Genomic DNA, 25417 nt, shown 5'->3' on the forward strand with positions numbered 1-25417 from the left:
AAAACAGTTTGGGGAATGCAGAAAAAATATAAAACTATTATTTAAATTTTGTTTTAAGTTTCAAAATCAAACTTACTTTTTACATTTGTCTAGTATTGGACATATAGCTAATAAAACATTTCACTATATATGGTATGTTAACTTGTTTCAAACACTGATTGATTTGAAATGCCTGTGTATAGCTTGTAAATTATTATTTTCCTCTTCCCATGTGTGAAATACACTTAAAGAATTCAACAACTACAATGCTCTCTACTTTTTTTCCTCGGACAGAATGAACTCTTTACCTCATTCCTGTTGTAAGAAAGAAAATGTTTCAGCTCGACCATTGTTATCCTTCATTTTGAAGGATATCCAGGCACGAAAAATCTTTAAAAGCAATACTGTATGGCAAGGATCTCCTGCTTTTTTGAAAACATTATATAGTGCTAAGCAGTCTGCTCAGATGGCACGGTAACAATACACTGACACTCAAAAGACTTATTGGATTAGGATGCCTCACTGTAAGAAAACCATTCATGCAATCTGAACAATTGTTCTCTGACAAAATATGTTGGGCCAGGTGGGAATGCAATGGTAGGGTATTTTTTCATCAAGAAAAAAAAACAGCGTTTTTGTGGGTGATGGATGACGGACTGTGGGTGGTGCCAGCAACAAGTTTGTTGCATTCTCTTTGCAATGGAAAAAGGAAAATGTAACCAGTCAAATGCCAGCCCTGCAGAATGGTTCTAGTTCACTAAATGCCTCTGCTTGCATGACAAGAACTGTTGAAATGCATTTCTGTTTCTTTGCTGTAAGCTTACTGCAATGCAAATGGTCAGTGTTTTCTAATTGACTGCAATTGGTCAAAACTTTTAGCCAGCCAGAATAGAGACGATTAAATAATTCTCCTGTCAATCAAGCTTGCAGTCTATAACTTTGTGACTAAGATTTTATACACAATTTATATTAACTATCCTCCACTCACTTCACTGTTCTGCAGAAATTATCCTTCTTTTACTAGGAGAGATTGCTGTAATTGCTTCTTCTGCTCTTTAAAAGACTGTTTGCTGAGTAAATTGACATTTTTGCTGCCCAATAAACTGACTACTGTTGTGTCATATGCTAACACCACCTCCTCCTACCCAACACATTCCCATCTCCAATCCATTAGCTGATAGTATTTATAGCTACTCTGTTTCTGTTTACACTGGTACCTTGCTAAACACTACTCCACATACTGCTGATTAGTTATAGGGCTCTTGTCCACCAGTTCTAATACTCAGGAGGAACGTCCTGTCTCTACATTAAAAATGACACGTGTTCAGACTGCACAATCCATACTGTTGCAGCAAGAACCTGACATGAATCCCTGCCCTCTGCTGCCAGTCCTCCAGCGATGAATCACCTCAAAGCATAGCTGGATAGGCTGCCTGTGAGAACTGGCGTTGGATGGGTCAGAGTGAGTGATGCGGCCATTCACTGCTGGGATATGGGGCCCTGGACTGTACTGTGGCCAGCATGGTGAGTGCAGCCATTTCTGGGGCAGATAGCACCCGCTCCACGTGTTGACAGGGTGCTTGGATCCTATGGTCTCTCCAACTTAGCGTCATCAACTTTTACAGCAGAGAAATGAGCCCTTCAGCCCACCATGTCTATGCCTTCTCTTGGATATGATGGAAGCTGCTGTCCTTTCTTGTTGCCATAGAAAAATCTCCAGGCCAGGGAGAACTATAAAAATTGGGGAAACAAAAGTTTTCAGTGCTGAGTCCATTAACATCCTCCTTCTTGGGAACACATCCTGAGCACTGGGCAAGGAACCAGAATATAACCAGCAGTTAAGGAGAAGGTATCAATTGAAATGGTAGATACCCATCCAAGATCAACAGCTGTATCATCCCAATAGATGAATTCACAAGAGAAGACTAAGACTCAAGTAATTGTAAGAGAAAATGAGGTGGGGTGTGGTGGAGATGATGGGAAACACAGTGAGACCATGTTGCTCTTGCCTAATCTCTACTTTCAGAAGCTGGATGTCATTCATGTGCTAGAAAAGCCTGAATATCTTTCCCTTCTCCAAACCAAGAGTGTGTGAGCTCCCATAATACCTGTAGTACTACTCTGGCTAAGATCAACTAACACTGGAGATTAGGATAGGAGTGTGGGCCTGTTGTAACCTGCATGAATCAGTCTTAATGAGCTGAGCTATTCCTAGTAATAAGAGCTTCATCTAGTCAATTCTCTTAAAAAAATTTACTTCCAAGCCCAATACATGCACCATTACTTTCAGATGTCACTCATTATAAATTATTGTATGGAGGTGTTCACCAAAACAAACATTAAAATGGAAAATCCTCAACACGTGTGTTGAATTCGTTATAGTACACATTCAATATTACTCGATTTCTCATTTTCTGTTTCATTGTCCACTTCTTGTCCCTTGACGTAATTGTGCTCTAAATTTTCTTAATCTTATAATCCCTCAGCCAATCGCATAACTAAAATCTACACTATCCTCAAAGAATTGACACTCAGATAATTGCAAAGAATGGCAGGGTCCTGAGCCATTCCAGATGTTGCAGAATTGTAATTACTAGCAAGTTCAAAATTAGCTTAACCACTAAATCAACCATCAGTCAGGTTACAGAGGGTTATGAGCTGTGACGGAATTGTAGTTTCAGATGTTTGTTAGAATTTCAACTGAGACCTGAGTTGCAATTTGTTCCAACTCAGGAGTTCTTCTTCTACTTTATGGTTGCAAGGATCAATGACACAGGTTACTGGTGAATTAGAAATTCTGAGCAAAACAGGAGTAAAAGAGAATAGTAGTTGAAACTATACCATGAATATATCCAGAAATCTTTCCTCCAGTTCAGAACATTCAAATAAAAAGAAAGGAAGAAACAGTCAAAACTGTGACATGACTACCTCACCATAGAAAAAGTATGAGATCAAAATATTAATACATGGAATATGTTTTTGTACATGGGGGCCTGATATAGAATTGAAATCACACAGAAGGTCACATAGTGCATTACTGCAATTTGAGGATTGTGCATTCTTCCCATGATTAGCATTCACTTCCCTGCATTTTAAAGTACTTTGAGAGACTCTTTCCATGGGGTACATCACAGAAAAACATTAGTTTTCTAAATTCAAATGTTCATTGCTTAAAATGGTAATGCTTAAAGTTGCACACACTGTTGACTGGGATTTTAAAGCTAGTAACACATTGTGGATATCAGAATGTAGCTGACACATGTTCTCACAGCATAGTAATCATTTGGGCATTTCTAATGTAACATAAATTCCTGAAAGTAATCAAGCAGTTATTTCACAATATAACACATGGTAACAGAATACGAAACTGAAAAATTCTTATACTGCCAAGCACAGTTTATAAAACATTATCTTAAAAAAACTTCTGAAAAGTTAAAGGTTTAAACTTCTTGTAATTAACATTATCAACACTGTTGCCATGTTATTGGTTGTGGTCATGAACAGCAGTCTGGATGATTTTAAGTTATTACCACAATTACTGACCCTACTCTCCTTCACAGTAGGTTGGCAATGTATCTTTAATGACAAAATTATAATCGGACCACATTTATAATGAGAGGCTCTGCTGCAAAGCTGCTTATGTTATGGATGCAGACACACTTACCTTCTCCAGATATTGCTATAATAGACCTGGTTCTGCTCTGCTTGCCTTCTGCGTTTTTGCTGGAGCAGGAGCGTGAGCAGACTGACCATTCAGACCATTCACTGAGAACACAGTCAGTAGGACAAGGCACCTCACATGTGCTGCGACTATGAAGAGAGGACTCCTTGCACAGCTCATCAGATACTACCTCACCTACAAAACAAAAGGAAAAACTCCTAAATTAAAATTAAGCTACTCTACCTTCAGAAGTCAATATAATTTTTAGAATTTAAAAACATAGGAACACAAATGGGCCATCATTAAATTAGATCACAGATGACCTGACTGTGACTGCTCATTTTTTCATAGCTCTTGATTCTCTTAACTCAACAAAAAATCCACTACTGTCAGTCTGGTAAAGTTTGTAGGACAAGGCAGCTCAGCACATGTCTGCTCCAGGACACATAGCTTTCTGGGAAATTTCCAGATTTGCTTTTCCTTTAAGAACATCTTACCAATTTCACTCCTATTCAGCACAACTTCAAGTTTAGGATCATGCCCTCTATTCTGAGTTCCTGTACCAGAGGAAATCATTTCGATATTTTTGATTCTACGTGAACTTTTAAATACCCAGATTACCACTCAACCTTCAACTCTAAGGAATACAATATGTCTTTGCAGCTAGTCCTTATAATTTAATTGTTTAAACATTTGTGTTATTCTATGGAACTGTAGCATACTCTATTCAAGAATAATATAGTTTCTGCTAAATCTGAAGCTTAAAAATTGAACATAAATTTCCAGAACCAATCTATGTTTGTATCTGTATCAATGAGGCATCACTTGCTCAGTTTTGAATTCCAAACTTCTTTGAGATAATATAAAGACAAAGAAGGGAAATAATTACCAATGTTAGCTGTTGAGGATTAAATGAATACTATCACATTAGCTTGATAAAAGTTTAATTATCAAACAGCAGCCAACTTCTGAATGGATTTCCATATACAAAGAGAAAATTTACTATCCATATAAAGTCTTATCATTTACCTTTGCGAGTGGGTTGAATACACCAGCACAGCATCAGCAACATCTCACAAAAAGTAACAAGATAAATGATCTGTTTACATGAAAGGACATTTTCAAGTAATGTCTTGAGTACTTTGAAGTATGTTGGGATGCTTACCAGCCATTTGAACAATATAGAAGTGGCCTCAATTTAACCTATCACATGAAGGACAGAATTTCTGTTGACACAATTCTACCCCACTGCCCTGGGAGTTTTACCCAGTTTAGGCCTTTGAGTTCCATTGTGGAACTTGAACTCACAAGCTGATGAGCCAAGCAAGCACACCAGTAACAGGAGTTGACAAATTTTGCCATTTAACCATTTACGTAAAACAAACACTATAAATTTTACTAATTACCAATTATTTTACTCATTGCTGTAAGCTTTCCTTGTGCCTGTCATACTTATTTATTCCACAATTTTATGAAATTGACACCAAAGCAATGAAATTAACTGCTATACATCACAATAGCAGGATTCCAGCCTGAGTTTGTACCAGAATCCAGATTTGGAGACATATGTTTTCAAACCTTTGAATTGGCATTAGATTTTAATTTCTTTACCATGGAATGCAATACAAACACCATTACCTTCATTTTGTCATAGCTGGTGCCAAAATAATGCTTGTTTGGAAAATTCAGGCTCACCATCCCCCACAACTTAAAACAAGAATACAACTTAAAAGAGAGTATATGTTTGACTTTGAATTATTATAAAATGGACTATATTGTCTCAGTCTGACCTCATATACCTCTCCTGCATAAAAGGCAGCTGGACTAATATCACCCAAAGTCAAAGTTATCCTCATCAATCTTGAGTCTTCTGTTGTTTCAGATCAGATATTTTAAATCCAAATTCAACATTTTAAAGGACGGAGCTGGGACCCTGATTACAATGGACCAGAATGGTGCATTGAGGCATTACAATGTTTAATGGCTTTCCCCCAGCATTCCACAGTTCACCCATGGGAACTAGGCATAGCAGGCAGATCATTATGTCAAACAGCATGTTATGCAGCTTTAATACCAACACCCTCACAATGGAACTCACCTGTTCAACTATTGCCCCCTCTTAATATATACAGCTGAACACAAGGTCATCAGCAGGACGTAACCAGCCCCTTCTCCCCCGCCTTTACCAGAACTATTTAAGTGGATCATCAGCCACTCACAGTTTAATCGCTGGTTGATTTCTTTTGGCTGTTGTTAAGAATCTACAAGGATCTATGGTTTTCTGTAATTGTTTCTGGTTGCAGAAGCCAGCAGGGAGATGTTTGGCAGGAGCTCAAAAATCTTTTGCTATCTTCTACATTCTTAAACAAACCAGTCACTGTCACACATGGCTGTGTTCATAGACATTACTTTTACAATACAGTGAGTCCAGGAAAAAAGAGCAGAGGCCACACAGAGTTCAACAAGCTCCTGGATGAAAGTGTCAGAGAAGCAGAAGGTCACATTTGCCCAGACTGTTCATTAAGTTATTTTCCTACACAAATTTCAGTGAGGAACAATAGCCTAGAAATTCTTCCAATGTGCACAACAATGATAGTTTTGGCCTTGGACCAACCACCTCAAACCTGAGCAGTACCTAAAATTCAAGGCCTTGGGTGTTAATGAATGGCCCAGAAACAAGTGCAGTGGGGAGGGTCACAGAGGCAAAAGAGGGGACCGGCATTAGACAGTCTAGAGCTTTCAGGGCAGGGGCATAGAAGTGGTGGGAGGAGACTGGTGGGTTTGCAGTCGGAGGTCATAACTTTTAGAAAAATCACTGTTTTGAGAGCTTTGGACAATTTGGTGGGTGGGTGGGTGAGTTGGGGAGCAGGGTTTGGCCCTAGGCTAATAGCACAGGCAGAGGGTGTTAACATGACAATATCAATTAACTATTTTGTGTCAGCTTCTTCTAGAACAGTGAATATGAATAAAACATCCCATAATTTGCCAGACTCTGCTATGCAAGGGAGGTCATTAAAGATCTATATTCAAAGATAACTGGCCACATTTGAACCTCCCTTTCCAGCAGCCAATACACAGAGAGGACCTATGACTTTGCTACAATTATAGTCTTCCAAAAATGCATCCAAAGGATTGCTCTTAAGGTGGTTACTGGAAAGTGTGTGAATGACCTAAAGGGATTTTCAACAAATTGCTATGAACCTAACCACTCTGCAATGTTCTCAATCAATATGGCTAAAAAACAAGCAGTCAACTCATCAGAAGCCAACAGTAGTAAATCCCACCCTGCCATCTGTGACACAGTAGCACATAAACAAGGTTTAAAAAGAAAGAAAAGACAGAGGAAGAAGAGTAGGTTAGCAGAGACAGAGAGAAAGAAAAGATAACCTTCCACTCACAGAGCAGAGAAATACAACAGAATTCAATTCAGAGGAGGAGGTAGGCAAAGAAGCAATATTAAGAAAACCTCAAGTGTGGTTAGATCAAAGGGTTTGTGGAAATAATGGAAAGAGTACTCATTGGGAGGATTAGCGTGAAATAAAAAAGGTACACAAATAAAATAATACACTATTTCCAGTTACGCTTGAGCACATAGTCAAATGCTCTGTAAAGAATAATGTTCAAACAATTTGAGATGGAAAGTTACCAGCACCACCACAATGCCATTTGTTTTCATGGAGTAGCTATTGAACTAGTATCACTGGTGAAAGTGGATTTCCTAGTTTCCTGATATCAGGTAGATGTTTGGAATAACAATACGCCAAATCTCTTTTTGAAGAAAAAAAATCATAGAGAAAATGGATAATCCAAAATTAACATCTTATGCTGGTTAAATTTAAATTCTATTATTCACAAAGCTTATAAATAAAATGCAATTTAGATAGCAGATTCACAGTGTGCATTCCCTAAGTATGGGCCATCCTTGTGAAAAAAAAACCTTTGCACAAGCCTTGATCATTTTATTGATAATCAAGGTTTGTGTTGAAGTTTCATGCTGAGGTAAGCTCGTACTGTTTGGCGTTCTTTTGCTGATGTTACTTGTATTTCTGAGTAGGATTGAACAGTTTGCAGTTCTGCTACAGGGCTAAAAATTCATTGAAAGATCTAAATGAGATGACAAGATTAGGAATTTCAAGGACTGCCATTCTCAAAAGGATAGCAGGGTACAGTTCAACACAGAATAAATGAGTTGCTGCTTAAATTCAGAATCTAAGTTTGCTTCATTGATGGTTTTATTTTTCTAAAAACAAATGCAATATTTTCCTAACTGAAATTATCCCTTAATACATATTGCATTTTTTGATTTATCTTATTTTACTAGTTCAATTTAACAAAATAAAGTAGATTGACTGAAAAGGTTATCATTGTACCTGAACAATCAATACATAAATATGCACATAATAATGAATCAATAAATTTGATTGACAACTACATCTGAAAAGAGTCAGGTCTCAGGAAGCAAGCCTCCCAATAATCAAAGTCAAAGTTGAGTTTATTGTCATATGCACAAGTACATGTATGTTTCTCCTTGTTCACATATAACTGTTGATCAATGTTTTTTTTTCCCCAAAAATCAAAAAATTAGTGATTAACTTTTAAAATTATGAATGATTGATTGTCAAAGAAATTGACAACTTTCAAGCCACTTGACAGTATTGGCAGATGTTTCCATCCTCAGGCATAGCTCAAATAGTCAGAGTCCTTACATTGGATTTGCAATGTAGAGGGCTTTGTTGATCAGTTTCAAGCCAGCTTCATTAAGGACATTCTTGCAGGATGATCTACCACTGATAGCTCCACTGTTCCCAGGAAATTCTAGGTCAGTAATTCCTGACACCTCCTAGGAGCAGGATATACAACCATCCCTAAACCTGGAATCTGACCACAGTTTATTTTCAGACACACAATCTTATTTCCAGGCTGCTCTGTTTGTTCACAGCATTCACGTTCACAGACTGAGAATACAAGATGAAATTGATTTAAATAGAAGCAAATCAAAGACTTCTGTGCATGGACTGTAAAATGCAGAAGGTCCCAGAATCACTGATAGATTTGGAATGCCAAATCCATTTACATGGAGTCCATCATCCAACAGCTCATTCTTGTTAAAATTCCCCAGTATTTACACTGGGGAAATAGGCTCTCTAATCCTGTGCAGGATCCAAGACTCCATAGGGAATTGCATAGCTGCAGATACAAAGCAAGTTACTGTTTTAAAAAATACCCCTTTTTAATTTAAATGTCTGAATTATTTAATATATTTTAAGGGGTTTTTAATTTTTTTTAGGAACATAATCACTATTATTTACTTCAATTGTAATAGTTTTTGAATGTCTGAATGGCAGACATTTAAAAAATGACAACTTTTTACAGCTTTCAGGAGTATTTCAGGAGCAGGTTTTCTTCAATGCACTGCTGGAGGCCATGCTATTGTTCAGACCACCCAAATTGAGTCCAGGTTACTTTTTGGACATCAGATAGGTGCTTTGTATCCAGACCTGTATGTATGAACATGGAGACTGCAATCAGTAATTCTGAATGGTGGGCAAGGACAAAAATGATTAGCCCCACTACAAGACCATAAAACATAGGAGCAGATTAGGCCATTCATCATACCCAATTTATTTGCCCCTCTCATCCCCATTCTCATAGAACATACAACAATTACAGCACAATTCAGGACCTTCAGCCCACGAAGCTGTGCCGAACATGTCCCTGCCCTAGAAATTACTAGGCTTACCCATAGCCCTCTATTTTACTCAGCTCCATGTACCTATCTAACAGTCTCTTAAAAGACCCTATCGTATCAGCCTCCACCACTGTTTCCAGCAGCCCATTCCATGCACTCACCACTGAGTAAAATACTTACCCCTGACATCTCCTCTATATCTACTCCCCAAGCACCTTAAACCTATGTCCTCTTGTGGCCACCAATTCAGCCCTGGGGAAAGGCCTCTGACTATCTACCCTATCAATACCTCTCATCATCCTGCCTTCTCCCAGTAACCTTTGAATGCCCTTACTAATCAAGAACCCATCAACCTCTGCTTTAAGTATACCCAATGACTTGGCATCCACAACCATCTGTGGAAATGAATTCCACAGATTCACCACCCCCCGGCTAAAGAAATTCCTCCTGATCTGTTCTAAAGGAACATCCTTCTATTCTGAGCCTGTGCCCTCTGGTCCTAGACTCTCTCACTACTGGAAACATTTTCTCCACGTCCACTCTATCCAGGCCTTTCAATATTTGGTAGGTTTCAATGAGATTCCCCCCTCATCCTTCTGAACTCCAGTGAGTACAGGCCCAGAGCCATCAAATCCTCCTCCTACATGAACGTTTTCATTCCCAGGATCATTCTTGTAAGGCAGAACAATAGTGTGTAGGGCAGCAAGGTTGTGTAGCAGTTAGCGTAATGCTATCACAGCACCAGCAACTTGGGTTCAATTCCACTGCAGTCTGTAAGAAGGTTGTATGTCCTCCCTACGTCTGCATGGGTTTCCTCCAGGTGCTCCAGTTTCCTCCCACATTACAAAGACATACAAGTTAGGAGTTATGGGCATGCTACGTTGGTGCCAGAAGAATGGCAACACTTGCAGGCTGCACCCCACCCCCCCCCCCCCCATATTCTCAGTAACAAAAGACATTTCACTGAGTGTTTTGATGTACGTATGACTAATAAATATCTTATCTAAACCTCCTCTGGAACTTTTCCTATACCAGCACATCCTTCCTTAGATTATGGGGTCCAAAACTACTCAATACTCCAAATATGGTTTGACCAATGCTTTATAAAGGCTCAGCATTAGATCCTTGCTTTTATGTTCTAGTCCTCTCAAAATGAATGCTAACATAGCATTTTTTCTTACTACCAACTCAACCTGCAAGTTAACCTTTGGGAGTCCTAGTGCAGGATTCCCTAAGTCCCTTTACACCTCTGATTTCTGAATTCACTGTTTAGAAAACAGTCTGCACCTTTATTCCTTCTACTAAAGTGCATGACCATACACTTCCCTATGCTGTATTCCATCTGCCACTTCTTTGCCCATTCTCCCAACCTGTCCAAGTCCTTCTACAGATTCCCTGCTTTCTCAGCACTACCTGCCCCTCCATCTATCTCTATCATCCACAAACTCAGCCACAAAGCCATCAATTCTGTCATCCAGATCATTAACATAACCGTGAAAAGTAGCGGACCCAACACCAACCCCTGCGGAACACCACTAGTCACTGGCAGCCAACCAGAAAAGGCCTCTTTTAATCCCCACTCTTTGCGTTCTGCCAGTCAGCCAATCTTTTATCCATGCTAGTACCTTTCCTGTAATACCGTGGGATCCTACCTTGTTTAGCAGCTTCATGTGCAGCACCTTGTCAAAGGCCACCTGAAAATCCAAGTAAACATCCACTGACTCTCCTTTGTCTATCCTGCCTGTTAGTTCCTCAAAAAATTCCAACAGATTTGTCAGGCAAGATCTCCCCTGAAGGAAACTATGCTGACTTCGGCCTATCTTATCATGTGCTTCCAAGTACCCTGAAACTTCATCCTTAATAATGGACTCTAACATCCTACCAACCACTGAAGTCAGGCTAACTGGCCTATAATTTCTTGTCTTTTGCTTCCCTCCCTTCTTAAAGAGAAGAGTGACGTTTGCAATTTCAGTCCTCTGGAACCATTCCTGACAGTAGTGATTCTTGAAAGATCACTACTAATGCCTCCACAATCTCTTCAGCTACCTCTTTCAGAACCCTGGGGTGTAGTCCATCCAGTTCAGGTGATTTATCCACCTTCAGACCTTTCAGTTTCCCAAGCATCTTCTCCTGAGCAATAAGAACTACACTCACTTCTGCTTCCTGACTTAAATTTCTGGCACTTTGCTGATATTTTCCAGTGAAGACTGACAAAATACTCAAGTTCATCCACCATTTTGTGTTCCCCATTACTATCTCTCCAGTGTCATTTTCCAGCGGTCCAATATCCACTCTTGCCTCTTTTTTACTCTATGTATCTGAAAAAACTTTTGGTATCCTCTTATATTATTGGCTAGCTTATCTTCGTATTTCATCTTTTCTCCCTTATTGTTTTTCTTAGTTGCCTTCTGTTGGTTTTTAAAACCTTCACAATCCTCTAGCTTCCCACTAATTTCTGCAGCATTTTATGCCCTGCTTTACTTTTATGCTGTCCTTGACTTCCCTTGTCAGCCATGGTTGCCTCATCCTCCCTTTAGAATGCTTCTTCTTCGGGATGGACTGATCCTGCGTCTTCCAAGTTATTCCCAGAAACTCCTGCTTTGCTGCTCTACCATCATCCACTAGGGTCCCCTTCCAATCAACTTTGGTCAGCTCCTCTCTGTAATACCGGTACATCCGATTTTAGCTGCTCCTTCTCAAATTGCAGGGTAATTTCTATTACATTATGATCACTGCCTCCTAAGGGTTCCTTTACCTTAAACTCCCTTAATCAAATCTGGTTCATTGCACAACACTAAATCCAGAACTGCCTTTTCCCTAGTGGGCTCAACCACAGGCTGCTCGAAAAAGCAATCTCGTAGGCATTCTACAAATTCCTTCTCTTGGGATCCTGTACCAACCTGATTTTCCTCAATCTATCTGCATATTTAAATCCCCGATGACAACTGTAACATTGCCCCTTTTACATGCCTTTTCTATCTCCTGTTGTAATTTGTACCCCACATCCTAGCTACTAGTCAGAGGCCTGTATACAATTTCCATCAGGGTCTTTTTACCTTTGCAGTTTCTTAATTCTACCCACAAGGATTCTACATCTTCTGATTCTATGTCATTTCTTGCTAAGGATTTGATTTCATTTTTTTGACCAACAAAGCCACCCCATCCCTTCTGCCCACCTGCTTGTCTTTTCAATAGGATGTGTATCCTTGGATGCTTAGCTCCCAGCTGTGATCTTTCAACCACAACTCTGATGCCCACATCATATCTGCCAATTTCTAACTGTGCTATGAACTCATTGACCTTATTTCATATACTGCATGCATTTAAGTATAACACCTTCAGTCCTGTAGTCAGCACCCTTCTTCTCAAATTGGTTTCCATGTTGCATGAAGTTAAATTCTCATCTTTTTCTAAACTTTGTCTTATTCTTTACTCTGGAGACTTCAGTAACCTCTCCTACACTCTCCTTCCCTTTTAGTTTATCCATAATTTTCCCCCATACTATTTAGTTAAAACCCTATCTAGAGCCCTAGTTATATGATTCATCAGGACCCTGGTCCCAGCATTATTCAGATGGAGCTCATCCCTTTGGAAGGAGCTCCCTCCTTCCCCAATACTGGTGCCAATGTCCCATGAATTCATACCCATTTCTCCTACACTAATCTTTGAGCCAGGCATTTAACTCTCTGATCTTATTTGCCCTGTGCCAATATGCACATGGCTCAGGTAGCAATCCAGAGATTATTACCTTTTTCGTTCTGCTTTTTAATTTAGTGCCTAGTTGCTCAAATTCCCTCAGCAGAATCTCTTTCCTTGTTCTACCTACATTATTGGTACCCACATGGACTACAACAACTGGGTCTCTCCCCTCCCAATCCAAATTCCTCTGCAGGTTAGATGAGATGTACCAAACCTGGGCACCAGGCAGACAACACAGCATTCAGGTCTCTCAAACCTTGCAACAGAGAATTGTGTCTATTCCCCTGACTATACTATCCCCAATCACAACTACATTTCTCTCTGGTCCCTCTTGAATGGCTCCCTGAACCACAGTTCAGTTGCTCATCCTTTCTACAGCCCCCACTCTTCAGCACAGGGAGCAAGAATCTCAGACCTGTTGGACAAGCTCAAGAGCTGAGGCTCCTCCAGCAATACCTCTTGGATCCCCCTGCCTGCCTCACTCACGGTCACACCCTCTTGTCCCTGACCACAGACCAAATTTGAAGTAGTTAATCTAATGGGTGTCACTGCCTCCTGAAACACAGCATCCAGGCAACTCTTCCCCTCCCTGATGCATCACAGTGTTTGAATCTCAGATTCCAGGTCATCAATTTTGAACCCAAGTTCTTACAGCAACCAACACTTGCTGCAGATGTGGTCACCAGCTCCCACATCATGCAACTACAACACATCATCTGATCCTGCATCCCCTCTTTATTTAATTAGTTGCAATTTGATGTCTTTTTATTTAACTACTATAAAAAGACTTACTTGATCTTAATTGCTAGTCGCCTGTGCCTCCTCACCAAAACCTCAGATTCCCACCCCTACACTAACCCACTCTCAAAATGGGCCCTCCACTTTACCCTACCTTCCTTTTATTGGCTGAGTGGCCACACACTTAGCCAATCACACAACTTAAAAAAAATCTGTTAGCTCCTCCCCTCTGCTGTTTTGGCTGCTGCAACTGGAGAAAAATCTTTGAAATGTAACAAAAAAAGGTCTGAGATTAACACTGGTCATAGCCTTTTGATTTCATTAAACAAAGGCACTAATTGAATTTTTCTTACTCTAGTTCAGTATCGATTATCCACAAGAAATGAAGACTAGTATGGTTTATTGGCTCACAAAGATGCTATAGCTACTATAAGCATTAATTACAATGACATAAAATGGATATCCAATTCCTAATGGAAGGAATGAGGTGGCTGATGAATAGTACTACAAGTCAGTCTTGGGAGCTCACAGTAGTGGTCTTATTCATCTTGATTATCTTCTTAAGCTCGTCAAGGTATTATATCAAGGTTATGGAATCCATTTTGAAAAGCTGTGTCTGCCTTTTTCACTTTGATTCTTCTCTGTACTGCCTTCTTTAATGGTTGTTTTTAGGAACAGCAAATACTCTCAAATCAATCAGTGACTTAGACAACGCCCACAACACAATCATTCAATTGATGGAAGAAAGGTAGTAAGAAGGATTTCTCTTAGCCCATGAACTCATCCTGGAACACATACTTTACCTTTAGCATTTGGCTAATTTCTAATGGGCAGGAATCAAAAAGGTTCTGTGCAGGGCCATCCCCATCTCCTTTATTAAGCTGCACCATGGCCTGTTTTCTATCCGATATCCCAACTGCTTCAATAACTTCTATGAATGATTTCATACTATATCTTCCAGGGCCTTGCTGACAAAGCTAACGTGATGTGTGTATCTGTGTGTGGAACTGTTCACAAAATTTTGCAAGCTTTTGCAAAACATGACTTCACAAGTTTTATTGATTGTAAATCTATTCATTCTCATTTGTTATATTATGTTTTACATTTTTGAAAAGTGATTGATATATTGTTTATCACTAAGGCTGCAAACCTCAAAGCAGAAGCCTTTTCACAGAATATGCCTTTTTCTCTATGATATCCTGAGTGTCAAGACTAAACTTTAAATGCTAACACACCATTTTCTGAAGGTGCTTTGGCGTGCAAATCAAGCACTTTTCTTGCTTGGTTTGAAAGAACATCATTGATTTTGCTGAAGCGCTAGGTCTGCTCAAGGAACACCTTTGCCATTATACCTTTGTTGATAGGGTCTACTTAACAAAATAATACCATACATCAAGTACTAACAAATCAGCCGTTTGCTGTTTGGAGTGTCACAATCCTCTTTGCACTGGCAGTCTGGCTTTAAGGTCCATGTGATACTTATTTCTGGAAAACATACAATAGTCAGTGTAACAATGAAAACAGAAAATGCTGGAAACACTCAGCAGGTCAGGCAGTATCTGTGGAAAGAGAAGCACAGTGGGCAGGGAAAAGGCAAGCACAGACAATATTTTGGGATTACATTAGTGCAAAATAATGCTGGTATCAACAGGAAATTTGCTGCTGGAAATAACTAATAAACATCTGGCTATTCTGGTAAGGTTTATCTTTCAGTAATGTATTCAGTTTTGTTTAAAAAAAATCCAAAACTGCAAGCTGCAAAAGATCTTTGGAAACTTGCATTAAAAATTGGATTTGATTTGGTCTCCTTAGCATTAAGTACTACAATTTTCAACTGATGTGCTGAAATCATAACCTCTGGCAATACAGAAAAAAACTCACAACCCTGCTTTTGAGTTCTCTCCCTTGCATACTGAATTGAATTTCTTGTTTTCTAGTTGTTTTGCCCTGATAGCCTTCTCCACCTGAAAGCAGAATGAATGATCCCCCTGTGAATGCACAGCAATTCTGTGCAAGCCTTCTGTTATTACAGTTTACCTTAGCAGAGCAAAGAACCTTGTGAAGAAAGAACTAAAGATGTCAAGGGAGGCCTTCAAAAAAAACTCCAGATCAGCATTCAAAGAGCAGTATTGTGAAAAAGTACGTAAATAAATAGTATTACGACTTGATTTCAAGTAAGATTTAACGAGTGCTTTCAAGAAGATTAACATCAGGAGAAATAAGAAAATGTAAATATGGTTTTGAAGTGAAGAAAAAACATACAATGTACAAACTACCTGAGACAGGTACAGACTGCAATATTAGGATCTGCAACACAAATTATGGATGTTATTGGAGCCATAAGGAGCTCAGAATCAAAATAAGCTTTATTACTACTGTCATATGTCATAAAATTTGTTGTTTTGTGGCAGCAGTACAGTGCAAGACATAAAAATTACAAAAATAAATAAATAGTGCAAAAGAGGAAAAACGAAGTCATATTCATGGGTTCATGGACCGTTCAGTAACTCTGATGGTGGAGGAGAAGAAGCTGTTCCTAAAATATTGAGTGTGGGTCTTCAGGCTTTTGTACCTCCTCCTCAATGATAGTAATGCAAAGAGGGCATGTCTCGAATGGTGAGGTCCTTAATGATGGATGCCGCCTCTTGAGGCACCACTTCTTGAAGATGTCCTCAATATCTAGATACCTATATAGACATCTATAAGGCATCCAAAGTGCACATGACCAACTGTGGCATGAATCATGACAATCACTCAGCCAATGAGGTCATTAACATACGCTTAGCTAACTGTGGAGTGTTGGCAGATTATCATAACAATTAGGATGCAAGGATGAATTGATGCAAATGTAAGCAGCACCAGGAACAATCTCCTGTTATCCCCAAACGCCAACAAATATCACTTAAAGTAGGGTTGTATTGGGTTCTTCTTGTAATTGTATTGCTGAGTAAAGCATGAACTTGTGTTCTTATTGTGGCAGCTGACAATCTAGAACTTAAATGAAGCATGGCACAAACAATAGTACTGAGGTAACCACATTGACACAGCAGTTTAAGATAATAAAAACCCCATCAACTTTAAGGTAACAACTACAAATAAGAGGCAGCACAGAGAAGATGCAAAGTGATTGTCAGGCTGATTGATGATTGATTTCTCCTGGCTAATGCTTGGTGCTCCCTGAAGTTCTTTGAAGTTGCAATTATCTTGACGGAATGGTGTGCCAGCTACTGAAGGATTTTGCCTGGACTTCAGAACATCTGCGCAAACCACTTGTTCCCAGAGACTGTAGCATTTGTAGTCATTCCCATTGAATTACAGCATAAATGGAAAAATGTGGAAAGGGAATACTGAACATGGAAAGCTGATTGGAGAATGAAGAAGGGGGAGGGGGGAGCGGGAAGGGTCCTCAGAAGGAGATATCTTTATTTTGGTGTGGACATCCTTGCTGAAATCTGCAACCTAAGCAGCCTCAGAAGAGGGGAAAGAGCACGTTGTGGACATGAGCTTCCATATTTCAGTTTCTTCCAAGCCAGAACTGAAAGTGCTTCCAACACGTTTGTTTGCTTTCCAAAATATTTTCTCCTCAAAAGTGATGAGAATGCTTTCATCACTCTAACCAAGTAGACTCATAAGCTTGCTGGGATGGTCGGCTTTCCCTGGCAGACAGGTACTACTGACTCCGTACACAGCACAAACAATTATGAACTTCTCCATGGAGACACAAGAGACTGCAGATACTAGAACCAGCAGCAAAAAAATAAACTGCTGGAAAATCTCAGCAGGTCAAACAGCATCTGAGAAGGCAAAGGGATGGCTGATGTTTCAGGTTGAAACCTCGCATCAGGACTGAGAGTGCAGAGGGAAGATAGTCAATAAGTAGAAGTGAGAGGGATGGATATGGGTGATATATAAGCTGGTAGGTGATAGGTGGAACCAGTATGGGAGGGGGGGAAGAATTATGGGCAGATTAAGCCAGCTGGAAGAGTGGAGAGTGTATTAGTGAGTGCCATGCAATATATTTGGTTGATGTGCCTTCCACAGATGAATAGCTGGCTGTGTGTGTAGGCCATGTGAATGTAAAAGAGTGGCTTATCATGTAAATACTTGATAGGAGTTCTGACTGACAGATGTTGGTTGCTGCCGGTGACACTGGGTGTGATTAGCATTCTCTGATGCCAAAGATGTAGTTGGCGGGAGGTGCCACTTGAAGAAGTATATGCTGACTTGGACCATAAGTGAAGTCATTGATTTTTATTCCCATTTATTTCCTCACAACATGGAAAGATACCATTCAACCCATCCAGTTTATGTCGGCTCTCTGAGCAATCATATCAATCCCATTCCCCCACTTATTTCCGTTACATATTACCATTAAGACCCCCAATTCTTCCACCAGTCACTTACATTGGAATGATTTACAATATCAAATTAACTTGGCAACCAGCTCACTTTTGGGATATGAGAAAAAACTGGAGCATCCAGGGGAAAACTCAGAAGGTCACAGAGAAAACGTGTAAACTCCACATAGATTGCACCAGACACTGGAATGCAACCTGGGTAACTGGAGCTGTAAGGCAACCACACTATTTGCTGGTACCACTATGCTGCCTATATTACATCCAGAACTTTAGGGTATGAACCTAGCATTCACCATCACTGCCGTCTCATCTCATAGCTACTACAATGCAAATCTAGGCATCCTCCAGGACACTCCAAATTTGCCTGTCTTCTACTGAATTCCCCACTTGGAAATTTGTGGAACTGGCTGCCTTCACTGTTGTGACATTCTTCATTATGTCCCAGGTTAGAATGAGTTCCAGAATGCCTACTACCACTAGTTGCAGCCATGATACACATTCCCTTTAAGAGGAGAGGGCTAACCTTACATGGTGTGAGCTATCCACAAAACTCAGTCCTTGAAAAGTCAATAGGCAGAATGGTTAGTGTTGGATGACCAGTGAGAAGGCAGTACAACATTGTTATGCTATCTGTACCTGAAGCAAAAGATGCAAAAAATGCCAGGACCTACCCACATTTGCCTGGAGAAATCTTGGTTTCTAGTGCTGGCACAGGTCAAAACCGGTGGTGGTAACTTCTGGTCTGCTGGCAATTTATTCAGCTGTTCCTGCAATGTACTGGGAGACAGCTGATGCAAAGAGCCTGTGTGCTGGGGGAGGCACTGAGTGTTGGGGAGTGGTTGCTGCAAATTCTAGATGGGGGTGGTGGACTTAATATTAAGCATTAAACTTTAAGTTAAAGATGCTATTCTAGGTTTGGGAGATTACTATTGCTGGTTCTGTATCTGAGGAGGTGTAAATTAAACATTATGCAATCTTGGTAAAGTCAGCTGTGCTGATCTTTTGCTAGAATTTAATTTGCTACATCTTTGGTAAGCCAGACTTGTAAATTATAGCATAAGGCACATGATTTGACAGACTGATCATTCTTCTGTTATGCAACAGTGAGGAGAAAATGAAAGGCCTCAACTTATTTTCAATGAGCAATTTACAATAAGAAATTGATCTGACAATGTAAAAATTATATGTTATGCCAAGAGGTACATGGTTCACTACCCATCCTTATCATTCTCATTTTAACCACTGCCTTCAACACTGTTGACTGCATCATCGTCTGCTGAGCTGAGTGGGATTGTGATCACCTGGTTCCACTCTTACCTCTCCAGATGTAGGCATCAAATCATTTACAACTGCTTCCCCCTTGACCCTGCACCATTATATCTGGATTTCCCCCAAGGTCTAATCATGGCCTTTTTCTTCCTTTCATCTACATACCAGCTCCCAACAATTGCACTGGATTAGTAAACAAACAATGTGCAACTCTACCCTGTCACCACCAGAATGAACTATCCAGTCATATTATCAAATTGCTTGGTTAACTCTCCAACCTGAATTAGTAAACTTTCCTCCAATAAAGCATCAGGCATTACATTTAGCCTATACTACTACCTTTTAGTCCTCGCCACAAGTTCTACTTCCCCTCCCCAGTAGCTGTTTTAAATGAAACAAGGTTCTTCTCAACCTCTGCAGTTTATTTGATCCTCAGTTGAGTTTCTGTCCCTATATCTTCTTGACCACCAAAGACGGCCTACTTCCACCTCTGCAATATCATCCATTTTCTCTCTTGCCTCACCTGATGATTTTCCAGGTTTTAATTACCTCAAAAATATTCCAATACTTTCCCAGTCAATCTTTCATCTTCCACATTCCATAAACTCAAGATCACCTTAAACTCTGCTGCCTATGTCTTAACTTGCACAAAGGTCCATTTGCCTGCATTGCCTTCTGGTCCACCAAAGCATCAACCTTTGAATTCCAAGCCTCATATTTCAATTCCTCCATTTCCTTGTCCTTCCACGTCTTTGCAAATGCCTGCAGGCCTGCAAACTGCTAAGTACTCCAAGTTTGCAGATGCCTCCAAGTTTGGCCTTTTGTCTATCCTCCACTTTGTCCATTCCATATTGTCTGCTGTGCCTTCAGTTGTCCAAGCCTTTAGTTCTGGAATTCCCTCCCTAACAATCCAGCAATCTCCGTCATCCTTCTTAAAATCTGCTTCTTTGACTAAGCTTTTGCATGCCTATCCTAATGACATTCATTGAACCACCATTAATTTTTGACAGATTATGCCTCTGTCAGGTGTCCTAATTTGTTTTATTACTTTAAATAGCTAAATATATGCTCCCTTGCAGTGTACTGGCGTGCACGAGCATTGATTGAAAATTGCATATTAACTGGCTTAATCAAATTCTTTCAAAAAGATGTTAAAACATTGCAAACCTTAACCTTAACTCTATCTTTGCAATGGAACAAGTATTTTGTGGGGAAAAAAAATGTTGTGATATTAACCATTAGAAACCTACCAACTCCATGACTCTATAACTCTAGAAAAAATGAAGGTATTAAAGATAAGGAGGAACCAAATAGTACCAGTTTAATTTAAATGGTCAGTTAAACATATATATACACAACCAAAACTTTGCATAACATGTCTTTCCAGAGCCACAAATTTCATCAGATTTATGTAAATTTGAGCAATTTAACTTTCACACACATTTTATTATTCAATAAGTTTATAAATAATCCATGCTTACCCTTAATACTAGAATCTAAAGATGGTTACTTCAAGCATCTATGACAAGTAATTTGGTCTGGATGTGATCCAAGGTAGGTTCACTTTCTCTGCTTGCATTTGTTAAAGCACATTATATTATATCATAATATCATCAGATACTAGTATTTACAGACAAGGAATTGTGCAAAAAATAAATCTGTATTTATGTTGCACCTTATTATCAAGTAAACGTCACAAATGCTCCACATATACAAAGAGTTGCTCTCACTTAGAAGCAAATATTTTACATCTAAAAGTACAATATTTTAAAAAAAGAGATGGCCAGCACACATGGCTTATGTTTTTGATCATGTTAGGTGCTAGAGGAATGTTAAACAGAACACCAGGGAAGCTCCAATTTCTAAATCAAAAATGCAACTAATTCGACAATGCCAACAGAAACAATGGAATAGAAAAAAAGGCCTTATTTTTACATCCCATCTGAACTATGGGTGAAAATGACTGCCATTGCCATCAAACCAGCTTTTAACTGAGTATGGCAACAAAGACCCCTGGTCAACTGAAACCAATGGATCTTAAAAGGAAAATGCACCAATAGTTGGAGCCTGGTAAGGAAAGTATTTATCCCCATTCTAAACCACCCTTAAGAAGTTGGTGGTGAACAGTTTCCTGGTGAAGGTATTCCTACAGTGCTGTTTGTCATGGAGTTCCAGGTCTTGGATAAAGAAATAGCAATATATTTCCAAGTCAGGATTTTGACATAATATCCAATTGGCACTTTTTCAATCTCCTCACATGAGAGTGCTTTTTCTTTCAATTTATCAAAATCCCCATCTACATTTTTAGCCATGTACCATCGTTCAAAACATATTCTCTTTCCATTGGCAAATTCCATATAAGTCTGATCTGCAGATTTCCTCAAGTCTCTAAATTTTTGTCTATAAGCTTCAGGTACCAATTCATAGGCCTTCAATATAGCTTGTTTTACCTTGGTATAATCAGCTGCATCCTCAGCAGACAAAGCAGAATAAGCTTTTTGAGCTTTACCTTTAATCACACTCTGTACCATAAGAGCCCATCCTTTCTTTGGCCAGTTTGAACTCACAGCAACCTTTTCAAAATGTTGGAAATACTGATCAACCTGATCTTCCTCAAACGGAGGGACTAATCGAACCTCCCTGCTGGCTGAAAAACCATCATCAGAATCAGATTCCAAACTCCTACGCTTCATTTGTAACTCATGCTGCCTCTGTTTTTCCTTCTCCTCTGCCTCAAACTTTAACCGAATTAGTTCCCATTCCCGTTCAGCCTCTAACTTCATCTGAGTTATCTTTTGTTCGGCCTCTAATTTATTTTGTTCTCATTCAGCTTCTAATTTCTTTTGCTCTCGTTCAGCCTTTATCTTTTTTTGTCCCAACTCGACCTTCAGTCGTGTTTGTTCTAACTCCATCTTTGCTATCTGCACCTGTCTAACAGGTCTCTCTGACTCACCCCCAGAAAACTCTTCTAACTGTTCTAATTCTTCCTCCTCCAGATCCTCCAACTCCACTGGTTGAAAAGTCACATCAGAAATTACTGGTTTACTCTCAGGAAACTCAACTACCTCACTTAACTCAAACACTTCCTTCTCCAAATAATAGTCAACTATCATTCTATGAATAACTGCTTTTCTCATAGACTGCTTTACTTCTGTAAGGTTTAGCTTTGTAGCAATCTTTATCAAATCATCCTTTTTCGCCACCTCCAATCCCTGTAGGGTTGGTGACTCCAAAAATGCCTTAATATCCATTGCTGCTGGTTTCCACACACACAAGCCAATTAAAAAAAAATTATCAGACCTCCCTCAAAAATCTTTGGATTGAATCCCGAACAAATCTCGTCAATCTGGGGAACGATCCCAGACGACACTCGTTAATCTTTGGATTGGATCCCGGACGAATCTCGTCAATCTTGGGAACTATCCCGGACGAGCCCCCAGTTACCATGATGCTGTTTCTACACTGCTGTCTAATCTATGAGCTGCTAGCCAAAGTTGTCTAAATGAGAGTTCAGATACGAATAATTAGTAGTTCTGATTAGATTTCAAAAAATGCCTTTCTCCATGCAACTTCTTTACTCATTTTAGCACAGCACATGCAAGACTACTTTAGCTTCCTTATGCATTGTTAGTAAAGTGCAGTGCTTTGTGATTGCTGTGAATACTGCTGTGTCTGTGTCCAGACTATTGCGCCGATCGATGAATAAAAACAAAGGTATGGGCTGATATAGAAAAAACATTTTCAGAGGACATAAGAACGAGGAGGTTAGCAGGTCAATAGATTGCTCAGATACAAATAAGCTGACAATAATACCATAAAATGAGATGTGATACCCAGAAGTTAAAAAAGGACTGGACATTCCAGTACTAAACTTTAAATGAATTACAAAATCCCAGCAAGACAAGCATATTTAAGAAAATGTACATGAATCTGGAGGAAGGGAAAATATAGAGATTTAACAAATTGTGGCAAAGAAACTTGAGAAAAAGTGGAAAATGCCAAACCCAAATGAATTATTGACTACAGACAGAAATCTGTATCCACTTGTGGTTGCCATACAATGAGAAGCAACATTGCCAGAGCAGTGCAATATAGACTTTAATGGTTAGTCAATGGAAGAGATCAACAACGTTACCAGGATGGAGAGACAAAAGAAATAATAAAACCTTTCATTAGAACAGAGAAAATTAAAAGATTTAATATGTATTCAAAATTATGAGGAGGTTTGCTGGATCACAGACAACTGGAAGCATTAAATGATGTCAGAATTATTCCTACTGTCTGTTGGAGTCTGACCAGAATCAGATAAAGAAAACAATTTACCAGAGCAATGAAATAATTCTGGATGTTAGACGAATTAGATGGACTACACTCGCTTTCTCATCCATTCCTCATAGCTATTGTTTTGAGTTTATCTAATGTCACAAGAATAGTTACAAACAAGTAGATCACACAAAAGATTTGAATATACAGATGCACAACAGTGAAGCTGAAGTAGAATAATAACACAAAATCACACCAATAACCAGACTGCTGTAAAAGGACATAAAGGCACAATAAGTAATCAATACTTTTTAAGAGGAAGCTGTAATTCTACAGAATGATTTATGTGGATATGAAAGATTGGAATGTGTACTACACACGGAATGATTTGTATCTAGGAAAGAACAGCCAGATGTGAGATCTGACATCTTGTTCAAATTCAATCATCAAAACAAATGTATCTGATAATGCATTTTCATTCAGGGATTAAAGGCAGCAAGTTTAAAATTGTCCATATGTCTTCAAAGTTTGGCAAACCCCTTGAATCCATCCAGCAGTGAACAACTTTCCAGGTGCAATTGGGCATATGGTCTGCCAGAAAGTTTCAATGACCTACATTAAAAATGGTGAATCCTGATTAATGTTCAAAAGCACTTTACATCACAAATTGTTAAAATGAAACTAAAAAACACAAGAAAGTAAATACAATTTGGGTTTAATCTTCTTTCAAGAAACAACCCATGATTGCTTAACAAATAAGGCTCACCCTTTGTCCTCAGTGTCCTCACTGGCAGGCCAATCAAAGTAGCATGAACACTTGCCTCTTTGGTATTCTTAACACCTGTGTCATCCCTCTTAGGTGGCACATTTCATTCTTTGATTCATACAAGTACCCATCACTATTGTCTCTGTCCCTCCCAGAGTTTATGTAGGTACCCATCAACCCGTGAAAACAACCTTCATACCATCCTCACCCCAGCAGCTCATTTCCAACCAGCACTTTCCAGTTCCTTCCAATCTGAAGTCCCACTCCTGCTACTCAAGAATGAAACGCTGTGTATATCATAACCCAAATTATTACCATGACTGGCACAATTCTTCAATGGATCTGGTTACTGACCAACTCTGATCTGAAATGTGATTCAGCATTCTATGTTTTTCTTTGTCACCAGGAATAGGGAGGCTGGTTTGCAAATATAGTGATTGAGCCCAATAAAATAGAGCCAGAAAACCAGCAGAGTTGGTTTGGCTGCCAAACTAATTTTGAAATATTAATCATCAGAGAAAGAGAATTAAAATTAACCCTTCTGGCTCCAAAATCTTCATACAAAAGAAAAATGCTGCTAAATCTGGAAATCTGAAATTAAAACAAAAGTTGACTGAAATTCTCAATAGGTCAAGCAGCATCTGAAAGGTGCTGATGAAAGTATTAACTCTGTTGCTTTCTCCACAGATACCATGTGACCTGCTAAGTATTTCAGGCATTTATTATTTTTATTCCAAAACTTTTAGTTCTAAATTCGGTCCTTCTGTCTCACACCATGGTTTGGTTTCATAAGTCTGGCAAGCCCTTTCTCTATTGAAAGTGGAACTCTGCAGATTTTTAAAATTGCTTGTGACAGTTTAAAAATATTTCATACGTTATGCCTGTGGAATAAGAGTGCTAATAAAAAAATTCAAAACCATTCACGGTTAATCTTTGTTCTCCAAGTTAAAAGTGCTTCTAAAATGCTACAAGGAAATTATATTGAGCATATATTT

At 39.2% G+C, this 25417-nt stretch overlaps 1 protein-coding gene across 1 annotated transcript in view; it reads right to left on the reverse strand.

Annotated features, from left to right (window-relative positions):
- thsd7ba (thrombospondin, type I, domain containing 7Ba) overlaps positions 1-25417 on the reverse strand; it is a 448905-nt gene that overhangs the window by 298948 nt on the left and 124540 nt on the right. The window contains exon 6 of the mRNA XM_052026976.1: positions 3644-3835. Within this exon, the coding sequence (XP_051882936.1) occupies positions 3644-3835 (192 nt within the window). The remainder of the gene's footprint in view (positions 1-3643; positions 3836-25417) is intronic.

This window comes from Pristis pectinata, chromosome 1, assembly GCF_009764475.1.
Source record: "Pristis pectinata isolate sPriPec2 chromosome 1, sPriPec2.1.pri, whole genome shotgun sequence".
Taxonomy (NCBI): Eukaryota; Metazoa; Chordata; class Chondrichthyes; order Rhinopristiformes; family Pristidae; genus Pristis; species Pristis pectinata.